At 42.4% G+C, this 19173-nt stretch overlaps 2 protein-coding genes across 6 annotated transcripts in view; one reads left to right on the top strand and one right to left on the bottom strand.

The window, feature by feature from the left end:
* The window catches only part of LOC310939571 (calcium/calmodulin-dependent protein kinase type II subunit gamma-like), a 33638-nt gene extending 25426 nt beyond the window's left edge, over nucleotides 1–8212 (bottom strand). For all 5 annotated transcript variants that reach the window (XM_083904347.1, XM_083904352.1, XM_083904348.1 and 2 more), the window contains exons 1-2: nucleotides 8043–8212; nucleotides 5921–6015 (exon numbers count right to left, since the gene is read on the bottom strand). In XM_083904347.1, coding sequence (XP_083760473.1) covers nucleotides 5921–6015; nucleotides 8043–8107 — 160 coding nt within the window. In that variant the 5' untranslated portion in view covers nucleotides 8108–8212. The remainder of the gene's footprint in view (nucleotides 1–5920; nucleotides 6016–8042) is intronic.
* Nucleotides 8106–18736, top strand: LOC310939008 (NACHT, LRR and PYD domains-containing protein 3-like; the record flags this gene model as incomplete). The annotated part of the gene is made up of 10 exons (XM_083903675.1): nucleotides 8106–8184; nucleotides 13496–13617; nucleotides 13725–13845; nucleotides 13991–14053; nucleotides 14132–15920; nucleotides 16711–16872; nucleotides 16956–17129; nucleotides 17273–17440; nucleotides 18099–18145; nucleotides 18216–18736. The coding sequence occupies 10 exons, from the start codon at nucleotides 8106–8108 to the stop codon at nucleotides 18734–18736; spliced, it is 3246 nt and encodes a 1081-aa protein (XP_083759801.1).
* Between the last annotated feature and the right edge of the window lie 437 nt (nucleotides 18737–19173).

Below are 19173 nucleotides of genomic sequence, written 5' to 3'. Positions count from 1 at the left end.
TAAATACAAACACGACTTCCCTCTGAAACTGCACACAAGTGCATTGTGAAACCTTTTAGCATGCGTCATCAACAACAACAACAACAACAGTAAACATAGCTGCGAGTCAACTCTTGCCGACAGCACTCTCCTCCATTGTTGCTTGGCTTTGCTGTGCTGCAATTCAATGACAACAATTCTTAGTGCATGCTTAAAGGCAAAAGGTCATCTTGATTGTGATTAGCGATGAGCCAAACAGTAACAGTATTGGTCTGACACTGATCAAAATCACTGGACAAAAATGTAAATAAACAAGCAACTGCATTCAACATTATGTTATTACATAAGCATTTTTTCTTTTACGGGAGTAGATGAAGCATTATGATTTTGAAGTGGCTGGTTATGGCTAATCAGCATATTTGTTTTTGCTCACAGCTTAGTTGTTTAAAATTTTTAAAACAACTGTATATCAGAAATTATATATAATATATATATATATCATATACACATATATGATCTTGGACCACATATTAAAAGCAATCTAATCTAAATCTAATACATTGAATATTGAGGATTGATTTCCTGTGTCCACGCAGCCCGGACAAAAAAACGTGACCCCACTCACATCAATGGAAACAAAATATTGGATGCGAGTCACTTTAGCCTGGCTAATCTGAATGTAGCCTTTGGGAGTGTGTAGCCACATGCTGATGAGGTCAGAGGTCACTTGGGGTAAGGAGATCCAGTAATACTGCGGGGATGTGTGTGTGTAATCGCGTAGTGAAGCCAACTAAACCCCACAGCAACATGCAGAACACAGGCGTGCACACACAAACACACACACGTAACCTCAATAAGATTTGCATTCATTTCCCCAATGTAGCAACAGCCTCAGATAAAATTCACATGCTGTTGCTGAGCAATCGACAAGGACCTTATACAACTGCTCAACAAATGCGATACATTATAATGTACAGGCATACAAATAAGAGCCCATTACTGCACTTAACACCGTTACTGCTTGTAACTGTCTCTTTGCATGACTTATCACTAACTTGATGCAGACTTGGACATGTCTTCATGCTGCGGTCAGGTGATTTGAAAAAAGATGGTTCTACCATCTTCACATATGCCTTCCTCCACTCTCCCTGCAGGTATGGAATTCCCTCATCAAGAGAAAGAGAGCAAATGAGGGAGAGACGCAAAACTCCTAATTATTACATTAACCCTGAACTGATGAACGGACGGACAGAGCAAAGGGGGGCGATAACATGGAATGTCCATTTGCTCCCGTGTGCGAGTGTGTCTGCATAGCTGACTTCCCTGGTGAAGTGTCACTGCAGCACTCACTAATTCATTCAACCTCCTTATTTGTTGGTGTGAGTGTGTGTGGTGGAAGAAGACAGGAAAGAGAGAGCTGGAGGCTAATTACTGGCACTTCCTGCTGATCTCTAATTGGCCATCTGCTCTGCCATGGGGCGGGCCCACAGCCATTTTAAATCAGCTGAGGAGGACGGAGTGGACTCGGTGACACAAATAAAGCCAACGGTCTGACTGAGCATCCCGTTTATTCCGTTTATTCCTTTTGAGTTAAAATGACGGCGAGAAAACACTGTCAAAAAGATTGATGATATCATTATGTTATTCTAGATAGTTTTAGGTGCCCCTTTAACAATATTAAATATCGTTTTCGTCCGGTGAAAGTATTACTACTTCTTCAGAATGCAGGAAATAAACAAATGTTCCAACTGATGATCCATTTAGTCTCAACTGAACACAGCTCTACAAGACCTAAGACACAGGAAGTGGCTTATTTAATTCACACTCTTAACCTCACTGAAAACTGGGCGCAGGTTTTTTTTATTTGTGAGAAATAAGACTGATGTTCTCTTAAATCAGTCGTTCAGTTTGGCAAATATTAACATCAACACCAATTTCACCCTGTGCAACAATTGGAGGATTTGCAACATGACTGGCTAAATGAATGAATAGTCATGTCCATGTTTATGGCAGTGGGATCATTTTGAACACTGGATGCAAAAGTTAATTAATCAATTTCCACCAATGGCATTAATGAATAATACAAAAAGACATGCTCTGTATATTATTTTATATGATTCTTATACAAAAACATATTTGTAATGTATCATTGCAGTATGATATATAATATACAATATAATATTGTTTTTATAACAGACATAGCAATAAAAACAATATTAGAAGGTTCGGTGCATAACAGGACTTGTATTTTAATTATAAGGTTTTACTAGCAAAAATTGAATATTCTACCATACAAGGGTGTTTCTATAAGTGCAAACTCACTTTAAAATATTAATCCAGTTTGGTTTTTTTAGCCTCAGAAAAAGACTTATATGTAGGACACAGTCTTGCATTATGGAGGCCAGCATGTTTCTACAGCAGCTCCAATTGACAACCAGCCAGAGTATGTGTTTTATGTTTGAAGTGAAACTTAATACACAAAGAAAGAAAGACAATATCCTTTCTGCTGTGCAAAGGCCACCATAGTTCCCTGATGCATGGAGTAAAAGGAGAGGCGAGTGGAGGACAGGGGCTGTCACTTTTTATTTGAGAGGCCTAGTGGAGCACTCCTTCATTTGTTACAATCCACTGTTTCACCATTGGTTGGCACACATTCTTGCACATTGTATCTTTAAATCCTCACAGCACAACTTTGTTCCTTATCGTTACATATTATGTAGAGGATATTGTGAAAAACTGTTGCTCCTCTGACTTATGTTTACAGAATGATGAAATCATACTGGCAAGTGTTCTGCAGAATCAGAAACTGAATTTTCAATTGCAAAATCAACTGCCATTATGATCACATTGGCAACCATGACACGCCACCAATTAGGACAAAGCTAGAGCATCTGTTTTTCTGAATCAATAGGAGGAAATGCACTCTGCAGTAGTCTGAGAATCAGGCATCTTATTTCAAGTCAGCCAAAATCAGTCTATCAAGTAGTAATGGTAAGACTTTCATGGCGATTTAAGAAACTATCATCTCAATTTGTTGCTTTTTGCAGGCATTCCTACGCGATTGTTTAATAAAGCTAGGTAACTTGCTATACTGGAAGATGAAGTCCACTAAACATAATCCCTATGACAAAGCTTTCAATCGTCAGCTGCAGCAAATCTGTCCGAATAACTGTGCAAATCAAAAACAAGGACAGTGATTAAGAGGTCTGAACCCAGGCAATAGTCGAGGGAGATGATGGCTGAATCTCCGTGATTTGGCGACAATAATTAGGAAACAAGAGTTTGGCTGCAGAAAATGAGCTCAGACAGAAGGATTTGGGGAAATCACTGAACAATAAATAATATTAGTCGAGTACTACAACTTGAATTATTTTCACGAGGACAATCGTACAGCCCCAGGACACTAAATGTAGGACACGAAAACAACGTTGTGGAGAAGTACTGGGGTGGTGCATCAAAGTGGATCGTCTCTCTCATTTTGACTCCCTCTCTCGCTCTCTCAGACACACACAAACACACACACACACACACAGTGTTGCAGTAGACAATGCAGCAGCCATTTACTTTCCAGTCACTTGACTTAACAAAATAGAACAGAGCATTCCGTCTCTGCAAAGTCGTAACACAGCAACACAGCAATTTGCGAATCGTCATCTGAAACTAATAGTCTAATAAATTTGAACAAAAACGAGATAATATGTAGATTAAAAACACAGCAAACAATATTGCTGAAATCAGGTGCACGTTTTGAGAGTGTGGGAGTGTTTTGTGTATACCACTGCCCACTCATATCCACCTTCAACTGCCTGTAGGCTGGACTGTCCTACTGCCAACTGCCTACGTCCATGACCTCTCTCCCCCGCTTCCTTCCTTCCTCGTTTCATTTCCTTCCTTCATCTCCCTCCTTGCCTGCCTGACTGCTTGCTTGCCTCCCTCTCCCCTCTCCCCCCCTCCCCCCTCCTCAGATTACTGCAGTGTTTACCACAGCTTTGAGAGACTTACCCACCAGGCCACGCGTGAGGTCACACTCACCCCATCGGGCTAAAAAAAAACCAGCCAAATCCTACTGGGCAAGCTGCCGGCTCACGCACTGGATGCCTGAGTGTGTGGACATGTTTTGTATGCATGTAGATGCATCTCGCATCAGTCAAGCAGCCTACCACAATTATTCCCTTGGCACAGAATCCACCTTTGCTCACTCTATAGTGTCTAGTTCTCATTTCACCTTTCTTTCCTGGTGCAGAGTGTCACTGATCTCCTTGCAAGACTATACTGTTAAAAATCTCCTCCTCCTCTGGCTGGCTTTCTTCTCCCCTGGCAAACACACACAGATGCACACAGGCCTACATTGTGCTCCCTGCCCCAATGAAGAGCCAACAGTTTTTCTGCTGAGCCTTTACTTTTCCTTGGTGGGACATTAATACCCTGCCCTGTATGGACACTTGGATGGCACGGATAGAACAATAACAGCATTACAACAGACTTACAATTGCCTTACAATACAGACATGCTCTATTAGCGTTCTATTAGCTTTCTCTCACTCACACACATACAGACCACCAGACAAAAAAACAGCCAAACATGGCAGTGCCTATGGAATCCATGAGGTCTTAGTGGTTGATGAGATACATTTAGCATAAGTGGATTAGCCTCAATACAGACCAATCCCCCCCACCATTTGTAGAAAGACAAGAGAAAGGGAATGAATGAGTGAGGCATGAAGGTAATGAGAGAGTGTGCAGGTAAGGAGAACAAATGAAGCCAGGTGTTTGTGTGAATGGCAGGAGGGAGTGCGTTTCTAATCCGTCAGACACAAAAAAGGAGAAGGCAATTAAGCACCTAAGTCTGAAGGTGGGGGAGGTTCCGACACACAGACAAGAACTTGCACTATCAATACAATGTGGCTTGCCACAACAGCCAAGTGCAGCGTGGATGTGGGCGTGGATCTATGCGAAGACGCACACGCACCATAACAGTTAATTTCAGGAGTGGATGGTGGAGTTGGTGTGAATACACCAAGCAAGGCCACAAATTAACAAGACGATAGAAAAGATGGATCAATAATGTCTTCCCATTTTTATTGCTTTATTTCCTTCCTATCCTCGAGCACTAGCCATGACAAGCTCCTCCGAAATCCATCAATTCATTGTACAGCAGTAAATGATACTACAGAGCAAAGATTGACAGTTATTCAATACAGTAAATGCAGGGTTATTATTACAGCTGCAACGATTAAACGATTATTAAATTAATCGACTGTTTGGATCGATGAGAGTTTTTTTTTAATAATTAAAACACAAGCTCTCCAGTTTTTAAGCTTCTTAAATGTGAATAGTTTCTGGTGTCTTTACTCCATATAAGGAAGAAACCTTGATTAGTCAATTAATTGGAAAAAAAAATCAACAGATTTATCAATTACAAAAATAATTGTTAGCTGAGCACCTAGCCATTACATCACCCTGAAGTTCCACAGACACAATGATTGAATAAGGTATTCCAACTGCTATTGGAAAAAAAGAGTCTCTTGTTTATATGCATACTTTTAAATAAGCCTAGACAATGATGAATGCAGATGTATACAGTGAGATGAAAGATGGGGCAGTAAAGATTTCAAACAATGCCAGGACAATAACACTTTCTCCATCTCTGTTATGTTAACACTGCACATCTGAATTGCTTCATAATATTGATTTTACAAAATTCCTATATCTATAGGATGAGGTACCGTGATTTATCAGGCGTTAAATTCATTAGATTATCTTCAGTTATGTAACCCACGCACATTGGCAGAGATTGTATTGTATTATAATATTAGGCAATATTGCAAAACTGAAATTATATACATACACCATATTGTGTTTCTTTCCAAGGCAGATTGCATACAAACCAATACACAGAGTCAGTGTGAGTGAGTGTGTGTGTGCGTGCCGTGCTATCGTACCTCTTGCAGACAGCTTCTTAGTGTTGATGATTTTTGCAGCATACTCCTGTCCTGATGACTTCTTTACACACCTACGCACCACTGAAAAAGCTCCCCTAAGAAGAAAGAACATCAACAACCAATAATCAATTCCATTTCACATGCGCTTGCTTTCTCTCTCTCTCTCTCGCTCTCCCTCCCACAAACACACACATAATATGACATTTGAAACTGCATCCACACGTGTGGCAGGGGATTGTTTGTATATGCTAACAAACTTGCTCCCTCACACTCGCACATAGTGAACAGTCATTTCTAACAGAGCATCAGTGCATACAACATGAAAACATGAGCAACAATGCAACAAGCTTCTCCAACATGAGCGCTGCTGATATCAGTTCAGGTCTTGGATTATAAATGAAGAGCCACACCGTTTGCTCATCTATGACAGGCGCAGACAATACGGCGTAACCCTACTGCTCTGAAGGAAACTCAATTTCCAACAGCCCTCACAAAGAATGAATGGGCTTCATTGCGATCAACAATAGGCAACATTTAATGCACTCACTAGGTAACAATGTGCTTTTATGAAGCCACTCCAGCAAAAAGGAAGTGCATAACACATTATAAAACAACCCCTCCTTTGGTGAATCCTGGATCCACACGCTATATTTTCAAGCTACCGGCTTCAGAGGTGATCGTTTTTGAGCATAACAGGGGGGGAAAAAAAAGGTAATTGTGCTAATGATTGTCATGGTGCTGAAATCACCACCTTCAGCATGACCCTCCACAGTTTTCCTGAAAGAGGAAGGCTGTTTGTTACTGCTCTCGATCACACATGGAGGGCTGCTGCTACTTCAGAGCTGCACTCTGTTCCTTCCACTCAGTTCTTAGTTTCAATTATTTACCAGTAGACGATAGGTGACAGGTGACAGAAGTGCAACCCAGTGCGGCTGACGTTAATAACCTGTGACAGAGCAAAATGCGTTAACAAACGGATTGCGGCTGAGAGGCAAGTGGTCAGTCTCGATGAGGCTCGGGAGGAGGGTGTGTAGGTGTGCGAGCCATGGCACAATTGCTGTCAGTTAAAACGCAGATATTGGAAATGGCAGCTGGAAATGAAGCGCGGTGTACCTTTATTGAGTCAGTGTCGCCTTGCTACCGTTGCTTTGGGTCTAACCACTGACCAAGAATAGCAGATGCTGCTGCAAATGATGATGATGTAGATGATGATGAAACGGGGGAGGTAGTGGCCCAGTTTTCTTGCCGTCATCAAAATACGGAGAAAATACGCCATTACCTCTCGCACAGTAGACGCAAAAAAATCTACCTCTGAAACGGTGCCGCTGCTTCTCCGATCACACAACGACAAATGCATTTTATTAATAACGTCATGATTAGGACAGCTGTTGTGCGGGGCGTATGCGTCTTCCATTTGCAAACATATAAATCAACACATCTTGGACCCAATAACCACCTCAAAGAGTGGTCCAGCGGTAAGTAACGTTATTCAACACTGTTACACAAATCATCTGCAGCTGCTCGGGGTGGGGGGGGGGGAGTGATCGGCCTTGTTAGCTGCCGACCACAGCCTCTGCTCTGACAAGGCAGCCCGCACGGAGCTGTCAGAGCCGTGGGCCGGTGAAAATGTCACAGAGCAGCGTCTGCAGCGTCTCCCGGGGCCCCGCGGATGAATCCACCAGACCAGAAAACACCGGCTAGCGAACACACAAAGGGGCTAACAGCTCGTAATGCACCAGGCTTTGTGTTTTACATGCATCACCATTAGCGACAAAAAGACGCGACGCTAGCGGGCTAACTCGGCTAGTTTATCAATATCAGCATGGCAGCTCGCTGGGTAGTGACTGAGCGTCAGTGCGCTGCTCTGTTAATGCGGGGGGAGCTCGTCGAGACGACAGCAGCGGTTATTTATCCGGACTGCTCCACTACAACAAACACCAGCCACAATCCACTGACACAACCATTGCAACACTCGGCATGACTCGCGTGTAAGCTATGTTGGTTAGCTTTCCGCAGCTAGCTGGCTAGGCAGAAATAATGTGAGGCGAGGTTGCGGGGGTGGGGGACGAAACGACAAGACAAACACGATGCACACTGTTAGAACGTTACGGCTGCTGCTTACTTCCCGAGCTCCTCGTACAACTGGTACTCGTCGGTAAACCTGGTGGAAGTAGCGGTGGTTGCCATGGTCAGAGCCGTGAGAGGGCGAGCCCGAGCCTTGGTGTACGACGGCGGCTGGCTCTCGTACGGGGTCCGGGAGGAGGGTAACCTAGCCTCCACTACACTGGAACACCTTTCTGACAGGCAGGGAAGGCTGAAGAGGAGAGAAGCGAGCAGAGACGGAAAGGGAGGGGCTGGGGAGAGGAGGAGGAGTGATGATGATAATGGTGTGTGCGGGTGTGTGTGTGTGTGTGTGTGTGTGTGGTAAAGGGGGAGGAATTCTCGCGAGAACGGGCTCCTACAGCACGAGAACAGGGCCTCTGTTTCAAGACATGACATAAAATGTTATGGGTCCATTATGAAAATGTCCTGCTACAATTGTCTTGACCAAAAATAATGGCGATTCACGATATTATTGCGATAATCGTGAAAATATAATTTATTTATTGTGTGTGCCCTTTAATTAAAAAAATAAATAAAATATATATACATACATATATATACGTATATATGTGTGTGTATATATATATATGTGTGTGTGTATATATATATACACATACATATATATAATCACTTATTATAGTAATGTTACAAAAATATTATTACATTATTGTAAAAAATATATATACGTATATATATATATATACGTATATATATATAGAACAATACCAAAAACTCTTATTATAGTAATGTTAGAAAAATATTATTACATTATTGTAAAATATATATATGTATGTATATATGTATATATGTACATATATAACAATACCAAAAACACTTATAGTAAGTAAAAATATTATTATATTATTGTAAAAAATATATATATGTCTACATGTATATAAATGTATATGTATATATATGTATATGTATATGTGTTTGTATATACACACATATGCATGTATATATGTATATATGTACATATATAACAATAACAAAAACTCTTATTATAGTAATGTTACAAAAATATTACCTTACTAAAAATTTTCCCAAAACATGCTAATAAACGGATTACATTCACAATTATGCCAGTGATGGAAATCCACCTCGATCTATCCACTGTGAGCACTTTTCACATGTTGCATGAGAATAATGGTATATACTACCCCATCCCATGAATAGATTACATAAAGCGTATTGTAAAGAGCCACTAGACATATAGATAGACATATTATAAATAGGCATATTGTTGAAAGGCAAACAGTCCCTGGATGGTACATATTCCTGGCTTAAAAATAGCTTTGTAATCCAGTTACTGTTTCTTCTCCCATCTGTTCCCTGGCCAAAAAAGCAGTAAAACATCACAGCAGCATTTTTACTGCACTGTTTGGGATACACCCAGCCCTGGGTCACACCTCACTGCAGCAGAGAGGCCAACTGTGACACACACACACACACACACACACACACACACACTGCATAAGACTATGTAAACGCACATACAGAATACACCACGGATCAGTATTGATTCATGCAGACCTTGCTCTCAGTAGAGCAGGCCTTTTCTGAGCCCCTGATTTTGCATTTGCATTCCAGAGCGTGTGTATGTATGTGTGTATAAGAGAGATGGGAATTGGCAGAAAGGAGCCGTGTGGCTGCAGTATCAGGTTCCCACACCGACGACGAGCATGCACCTATGTTTTTTTCCACAGTGTGAGGACTGTAAGCTCGCCGGCGCTAAAAGATGGTGTCACACAGATCCAGAGTGCCTCAATAAATGTTTAATGTGGCATGAGTGGGAGGCCATCAGAGGACAGGCAGTGGGGCTGGAGGGAGCCATAGAGCTCGAGAGTTAGTTAGAGGTCTTGTGTGTGTGTGTGTGTGTGTGTGTGTGTGTGTGTGTGTGTGTGTGTGTGTGTGTGTGTGTGTGTGTGTGTGTGTGTGTGTGTGTGTGTGTGTGTGTGTGTGTGTGTGCGTGCGTGCGTGCTCAGCACCACAGCACACAGACGCAGTCCGTCGTCAAAACGAAATACGAGCAAAAATGGTGCTTTCACATGAAAATCTTTTTGTGTGGTTGTCAGTGTGGGAACACAAAGCCCGAAACACTGAAAAGTTCAAATATTACGAGGCCAAACTGTATCTACAAGGGCAGCCAGTTAGATGTGTGACGGCGAGCAAGGAAAGGAGGCCAGCATGTGTGTCTATGTATGTGTGTGTGTGTGTGTGTGTGTGTGAGACAAACGAGCGTTGCAACGTAGGCTACTGGCCCTCTCCTGCCCTCCTTTTTTTGCTGTGCGCTAACCCTGCTGCCTCTCCTCCTCTTCCTCCACCTCCTCAGCCTCCACAGAAGTTATATAATGGTGAACTCCTCAGCCTTTGTTATCTCACACCAACCACACACTGTGCCTTGCCCACTTGATGAGAGACAGAGAAGCAGAGGAGGGAAGAGGAGTGAGAGCACAGGAGGCTGAGAAAAGAGAAAGTAGAGAGCGTTTTTTTTTTTTTTTTCTGCAGAAACTGCCAAAGGAAGGAGAGAAAGTCTGCGCGTGATTTTCCATTGTGGTGTATTATTGTCATCACTGTAGTATTATCACAGTTGGGCATGTTGATCTTGGGCCTCGTCTTGGGCAGCCTTTGGCTCGTTGTGCACCATTCACCTTTACAAGTGTGCGTTACATTTCCGACTCGCCCTCTCCACTCCAGCTGGTTACGACTTCACGATGACAGGAGAAAAAGAAGTCAAATCCTTTCCCTCTTGACTTTGCAATGGAAAACGCACTCAAAAGAGAGCAGCTACTCACATGTTCCTATGCCACCCTGCTGTGAGAAACACTCTCAGCACCTCTAAATTATCCAGTAGTATCAGCAATAAAGAAAATCCTATCTAGCAGTCAATCCTTTATGTACAGAGCCAGTTGAAGCTGGCAGGAATACACCCACTCAGGGTTTTATGCACAAATATATGTAACTCGAAGCCCCTTTGGAGTCATATTGTCTTGGTAAATGAAGCTTCTGTTTGTATCCAGAATAGACTAATTGTGCAATCAGAGCTACACTAGCTGTCATACAGCGAGACATGACTTTTCATTTGCACTGAATGAGGGGGAATATGCCATCTGTTACATCACAAAATGAGAGGGTGGCAGGGGCCAAGAGCTGAGTCATGACAGTCCAGGCTCCTTCCTCACTGTTCTGCGGGGAAACAGTCTGAATGAGGGGGGGGGGGGGGGTGAATGAGTGACGCGACATCTTGTTTCAGCAGATACTGTCGTCGATGTCCAGGAGCGACGAGCCACTGCCCCCCAACCGCTCTGCGTGTCACTCATCACAGCGTCTGAAATAAGAAATGGAAAGGTTTCAGACATCACAGTGAAATCAGAGGTAACATTTAGCCTCGATTGATGATTATAGAGCTTAGTCATCAACTCCCCTTGAGACTTGGGTCAACACACACACACACACACTTTGTGAACACCAAGGCCTCGAATTTAGGTGACAAAATCACGCCGATTCTCCTTCATACTCAGGTTACAATTAATCAGATGAGCACAGACCAGTTGCCACACATGGGCTCCTGGGGTTTGTGGCCTACAGCATGTGGTTAATTCCATTTTTCTCCACTTCACATGTTTGACGTGTGAATGTGGGTAATGCAATGCAGTGCAGATCTCTTTCCACAAGAGGTCACTAAAGTGTGAGTATTTGGTGGGTGTCATTGTTTCTTGAACCTCCCACAAAAGGGTGCAGACAAAAAAATGCAGACACAAAATACAGTTAAAGGTGCATTATGTAATAAATCTAAAGCAACTGGCCGTAAAATCCTCCTAATATGTCACAGAGACTCAGGAATAATGTTCATATAACATAATGAACTCACCAACAACAACAGTACAACCAAAATATTTGCATTTAAAAAAATATTTTGCAGACTGCAAATCATGTTTATGTTTTGAACTCATGGTTTGGCATGTGGCTTCACCTACCGCTGTCTACCAATCATTGCAGACAGTAGAGTCTCAGCTGCTGAGCAACCACGGGTTGCCAGTTAGGTCAGAAAACGAATCCTAAAAGACTTCTGTATTTTGAATTTGAATGTAGTAACCGTTTTTGGCCACATTCTTACATATGGCACGGTTAATATTTGTTTGTTTTCTAAACATGGAATTAAGGAGGGAAGAAAAACAATGAATCAGTTAATAGTCAATTATTCATTAGCTGATCAACAGTAAAATAATCAAATGTGTATGAATTCATTATTAGATTATTGCATTGAGAAACCATCAATAGAAGATATTTTATTATTATTATTATTTTATTTTATTGCACAATTAATGCTATATACTGTACACACATGCATATGTATTAACAGTATGAAACACTTTGGGGAATATATGTTAGTGGGATTTAGAATAACTTAGGTCTGATCCAACTTTGAAATAAAAAAACAACATTAAAATAAAACTCAATAAACATTCAAAGCTTGTCGTGCACACGGAGGCAATAAAAACAGCACCGTCACAAAATGGACTTTGCCTCCACCATCTGTTCAAGTGTCAAAGCTGCAGCAGAGAAGAAGAAATGAGCTTGTTCATGCTGCAGTCGTTCATTATAACACGTGTAACTCGAATCGACAACCAGTGGGGACACGCTCTGATGTTTTATACTTGTATTATTTGCATTTTAAACATAAATACGAATACAAACCCTCCCAAATGTTGTTACAGACCTGCGTGGAACATCAAATGAGCAGAAACACAAACAGCACTGTCTGTATTCTTACAGGCAAATGTGCAAAAAATACCGATAAGGTGAATTATTATTATAATGATAATGAAAAGGAGAAAGAAGATGCAGCAAACGGTTACGTTAGTGACATTTTTGTAGCATGTATTGGTTTACAGATATTTACAGTGTTGTCATTACCATATCATTTAATATCAATTTAATGGGCCGTGTTGTGTTGTCCTTACTGATCCACACAAGGTTTTAAATTAGGTATATTGGTGTCACGCCTGTCAAGGTGTGTTTGTGTGTGTATTTCCCTGGATTTGAACATGTTACATGATTTTAAATCTTGTGCCACTGGTGAAAAAACAACAACAACACGTTTTGTGAGGCTGCCTGGACAACAAGTGTTTGAAATGAAGGCAACAAATGTATAGAAATATAATGACACTGCTAATTTGTGTCACATATAAATGACAACCTCGAAAATAACAAGATCGAACAGTGTTGGCAGCTGCAGTTCATACGAGGATGTGTTTGTGCCCTGTGCAGCAGACAGGAAGTACCTCTTTCCGGTTTTGTCACTATTACACAGTGAGGAGCGAAAGAAAATAAAAAGGTTCCTCATAGAAATACCCTGTAGTTATGAGCAGCCATTTTCGGTGTGTGAATCAGATGGAAATCACAGCCTTTACTCAATCATCTGCCGACGCAGGTACATGTTTCCTTTATTACTTCGCTCTGTGTCTGAAGGTATGACGTATCTCCCTCTCATTTCCACCGCTCAGGTGAAGGCTGCTGGTGAGGAGCACGGCTTGATCGAAAAAGAATGGAACGCACGAGTGATGCCGATAAAACAGACGAGATCTCACGAGGTAAGGATGTCAAATTCCAAAAGCCTTTCCAAAAGATGAGATCTGTCTTTGATTTCTATTCATCACACACTACATTTACATGTTTGTGGTCAGTTCCCTATCTCAAGGCTTTGGTGGAACATTTGAATCCCAGGATCACAGCTCAGTATGGAAGCAATGTGGTCGCTCCCAACTTCATTGACTGTAATGTTGGCGCCGTAAACATCAACATCACCCCGGCTGGTCATGGTAGGTACAGTACATATACATATACTGTATATCTATATATAGTTATGTATCACTGGTCAGGTGAGGCTGCAAATTAGTTTGCCATCTTCAAAAAGTGGGTCTAAATCGGTCTAAAACTCTGCAAATCTTTCCTCCGGTTTTGCAGAGTGCAAGTTTTCATCAAAAGATGAGCCCAACCACGACAGCTGTGCATCTCTGCAGCCTGAAAGTGAGCATTTCAAGCAACCGCTTACCCCGTAACATGGAAGAGTTAAGTTCCTGTCAAACACCTTTTCCCCTCTTTCAGACCCTACACTTCCAGAATGTCAGAAGAAACTTAAAGCTGCCCTGGTGAGGAAGTTCAGCCACCTGGTTGAGGTGGACACAACAGAGGCCAAAAGAACATCTCTGGACAAAATCTACACGGAGCTCTACATCACAGAGGGAGGGACTGCTGAAGTCAATCGGGAGCATGAAGTGAGACAGATCGAGACAACCTCCAGGACACGTGTGCCGCAGGAAAAATCTGTCCACTGCAATCAACTTTTTGCTCCCCTGTCGGGACAAAACCACCAGATAAGAACAGTGTTGACAAGAGGAGTAGCTGGCATTGGGAAAACAGTTGCCACGACAAAGTTTACTCTGGACTGGGCTCAGGAGAGAGCAAACGGCAACCTGGACTTTGTATTCCCGCTGTCTTTCCGAGAGCTGAATGTGATGAGAAAGAAAAATGTCAACCTAGTGGAGCTTCTTGAAGTCTTTTTCCCCGACACGAAAGACACGGGAATCTTCACGCACGGTAACAGCAAAATGCTCTTCATTCTGGACGGTCTGGACGAGAGCCGTCTATCTTTGGACTTCCACAGAAGTGAAATAATGTCCGATGTCACACAGCCAAACAGAATTGCAGTGCTCCTGATAAACCTCATCAGCGGAAGACTTCTTCCTTTGAGTCTTGTTTGGATAACTTCTCGGCCAGCGGCTACCAGTCAGATCCCTGCGGAGTACGTCGATCTAGTGACTGAGGTCCGCGGGTTCAACAACCAGCAGAAGGATGAGTATTTCCGGAAGAAAATTGATGACCAGAGCTTAGCAAACAGAGTCATCACGCACGTTAAATCCTGCAGGAGTCTTCACATCATGTGCCACATCCCAGTCTTCTGCTGGATGGCGTCGAGAGTTCTTGAGAAGACGTTGGCAACAGCAGACACTAAAGACTCGCCGAGGACTCTCACAAAAATGTACATACAATTCCTGTCGTTGTATGTGGAGAGCACAAAGAAGAGGTTGCCGGGAAGAAGAGAGTCCAATACCGACTCCATCCGAACTAACCTCATGTCACTTGGTCAACTGGCCTTCAAAGAACTTGAGAAGGGCCACTTGATCTTCTATGAGAAAGATCTGATAACACATGGTATAGCTGTCTCACAGGCATCCTTGTTCTCAGGCCTCTACACACAGATCTTCAGTGGGGAGCTGACACTGCACGGTGAGCAGATGTTCTGCTTTGTGCATCTGAGCATCCAGGAGTTCTTCGCTGCGCTGTACGTGTTCCTCGCGTTCAACAATGAAAACATCAACGTCCTGGTAAAGAAGCCATCTGTTCCGAGGCGTTTCTTTTCCAGAGATCCTTCAGAGGTCGTCCTCTACAAAGAAGCCGTGGAGAAGGCACTTCACAGTGAACACGGCCACTTCGACATCTTCGTGCGCTTTCTTCTGGGCCTGTCTCTGGAGTCAAACCAGACTCTGTTGAAACATCTAGTGACCAGCAACAGAACAAACAAAAGGACAAGAACAGAGATCATTAAACACATCAAGGAGAGGATAAAGTCGAGTCCTTCATCGGATAGATGCCTCAATCTCTTTCACTGCCTGAATGAGCTGAACGACCGCTCCCTTGTGGAGGAGATCCAGAACTACCTCAGTTCAGGTGGCCTTCAAGAAGCCAAACTCTCACCTGCGCAGTGGTCCACTCTGGTCTTTGTGCTGCTGACGTCAGAGGAAGAACTGAGTGTGTTTGAACTGAGCAAATACAGTCGCTCTGAGGAGGGACTCGAGAGGCTACTACCTGTCCTTAAAACAGCCCAAGTGGCAAAGTAAGTGTTGATCTCAAAGCAGACAGAATTAGGAGTGAATGATCCAAGAGATTTGATCAAAAAACTGTGTGAACAGACAATGATTTGTTGTACCTACCTGAATAAGAGCGGTGATTTTACCAGGTATATTAAGGTAATATTAGGTTACGTTTTTGAAATATTCAAATAGGCAAGGCACAATGTGGGCATTTTCAATCTGCATGACGGAGATTTCATATTTCACACAGGTGCCTTACAACAAGAAGGTTCTTGTTTTGTGTTCTATTCAATCAGGATAGATCTTTTCATGTTCAGATGGAGGTTAGATTAGGAGACATTAATCCTGTCCTGTGGTCCTGTGATAAGCTGTCCAGGGTGTAACTCCCCTCTTACTCAGGGTTAGGGTTACCCTTACCCAGTGACAGCAACCGCCAAATGACAAGTGATGTATAGATAATGGATGGAGGATGTCACGTGTCCTGTGGCTTGGTCTGTCTGATACTATTCTTACTGGTAGTAATGGCGTGAATCTAATGCCAACAAAAGGAGGCATGATGTTCTTCTCTCCATCCTTTTCCAGCGCTTTATCCCCCACATGAGGGTCGGGTCAGGGGGGGCGATAGGTAGGGTCACACCCTGGACAGATCGCCAGTCCATCACAGGGACACACAAACAATCATCTCACTTTACCTAATCCCCATATTGCATGTTTTTAGACTGTGGGAGGAAACCGGAGAACCTGGAGAACATGCGAACTCCATGCAGAAAGGCCTGTTCTTCTCTCATAATGTTTTTTTGTTTTCTATTGCAGTCTGAATGCATGTAAACTGACTGTGACCTGCTGTGAAACGCTCGCGTCTTGCATCAGTTCATCCCACATCCGAGAGCTGGACTTGAGCAACAACAACCTGACGGACTCAGGGATGATGCGGCTTTCTGTTGGACTGAAGAACAGCAAATTGGAGACATTAAGGTCAGAATCCAAAACAATATTCCCCCACAGTCAGGTCAAAGTAAAAGTAAGTGTAGTTGTTTTTTTTTTCTCTGTTCATATAGACTGAGGAGCTGCAGCATGACGGCGCAAAGCTGTGACACCTTGACTGAAATGATCAGCTCAGCTTCCTGCCAGCTGAAGGTGCTGGACCTCACCGACAATGACTTTGAGGATGAAGGAGTTAAGAGGATTTCCGTAGGACTGGGGAGTCCTCTCTGCAAACTGGAAATACTCAAGTGAGTGCCACCCAGTGATATTCCATTCCAGACGAATTATTTAAAAGCAATATACAGTACAGTACAGAGCACAAACATGCAAAAAAAACCCACTCGTTATGGAGATGGGACGCGTGAAATGCCTTTTGTGTCCTTTCTTGAAGTGTGTCCCTGTGCAGAGTGACAGAAATAGGCTGCACTTTCCTGGCATCGGCCTTGAACTCGTCTCGTCTGAGAGAGCTCGACATGAGCTACAACCACCCGGGCACCTTGGGCCTGCAGCTGCTGTCTGCTCTGAAAGATGACCCACAGTGCAGCCTGCAGAAGCTCAGGTACCGCGCGCTGCTCACTCCGGCTGGACAAAAATTAAATAAATAAATAAATACATGTAATGAATTATTTACCTAAATGATCTTTTCACAGATATAATGTCATATGTGTCGGCAGATAAAGACATAGGGAATAGGGAAGAAATATTATTTGCAATGGCATCGTCACCACAAAGTAATAGCTTGGCAGTAACAGTGGGAAACTAAATATTAAGTTTATAATAATGGAAATGATACATTTTCATTCACAAGCATTTGTGTCTGTGTGACGGTAGATTATAGTAATTTCAAAGACTTCACCTGAATATTACATAAACACCATGGTATTGGTGTAATGTTATTCCCTTATTACCACACTATTACCACTGCATGAGTCAGAAGACAATACTACTATGACGTTAATACAACATTACCCTATTATGTTGATATTACTAGCATACTATTACCATGTTGTTACTATAGAAATGATAGAAATGTAATTGAGTTAATTTGTTACGCACCGCAGGGAATAGTTTATCTTACTCATTTTGAATTATTCATGTCACCTCATACAGTGTCTTGGTCTCCCTGGCCACCTATTTGTAGCATCAATTTGTTTGTAAATACTATATATGAACAAGCAAAAAAAAAAAATTATTAAAAATATTGTATTATGTTTTAGTGTTGAAGAGTGTGGGGAATCCAGGATTGAGCCAGGCCCAAAGAAATGTGAGTAATCACCAGTGTTTTGTACCTGTAAACTCACAGTATCAACAGTGTAATAACTGTGTTTAATCAGATACCAGGAAACTCACCCTGGACCCAGACACTGCACACAAAGACCTTTCGCTCTCCGAGGGAAACACAAAAGCAAAGCGTTGGACTGCAAATCCTTGTCCCGATCACCCAGACAGGTTTGATTTCTGGAGACAGGTGTTGTGTGACGAGGGACTGACAGGACGCTGTTACTGGGAGGCAGAATGGTGCGGGAGAGCTTTCATAGGAGTCGCCTACAGAAGGATGAACAGGAAGGGAGAGGGTCACGACAGCTGGTTAGGCCGAAACCACTCTTCCTGGGGCCTGTACTGCGCTCACAGTGGCTACAGGACTTTGCACGGAGACACAAACACTGCGTTAACTGTCCCAATCGGCTCCAATAAAGTGGGGGTGTTTCTGGACTGGTCAGAAGGGACGCTGTCTTTCTACCAGGTCTTAAGTGGCTCATTCAGCCTCCTTCACACCTTTCACACTTCCTTTACAGAGCCCGTTTACCCTGGGTTTCAGCTTGGATGGGTGGACTCCACAATCCACCTGTGCTAAAAACAACCACCAGGACAAACAGTGACCCGCTTTCACATTCCTACTCTGATCATCATCAAAGTAACATCATCTGTGTAAGGGTGAAATACACTGCTCAAAAAAGAAAGACTTATTCAGTGTATTCACAATGTACATTATTCTGTTGTCATAGAACTTTACAGTTTATACAAGTAATGATTTATATATATATACACACACACACACACACACACACATACATATATATATATATATATATATATATATACACACACATATATTTAAATACACACGTGTATATATACACACATTTCTGTATGGTTATATATATATATTCATACATACATATGTGTATATATATATATATATATTCATACATACATATATGTATATACAGTATATATACACATACATACATACATGTATGTGTGTATATATACATACATATATATCTACAT

Source organism: Microchirus variegatus (genome assembly GCF_963457635.1).
Source record: "Microchirus variegatus genome assembly, chromosome: 17".
NCBI lineage: Eukaryota > Metazoa > Chordata > Actinopteri > Pleuronectiformes > Soleidae > Microchirus > Microchirus variegatus.
Note: the sequence above shows the minus strand (reverse complement) of the source record. Positions and strands in the feature narration are given on the sequence as shown.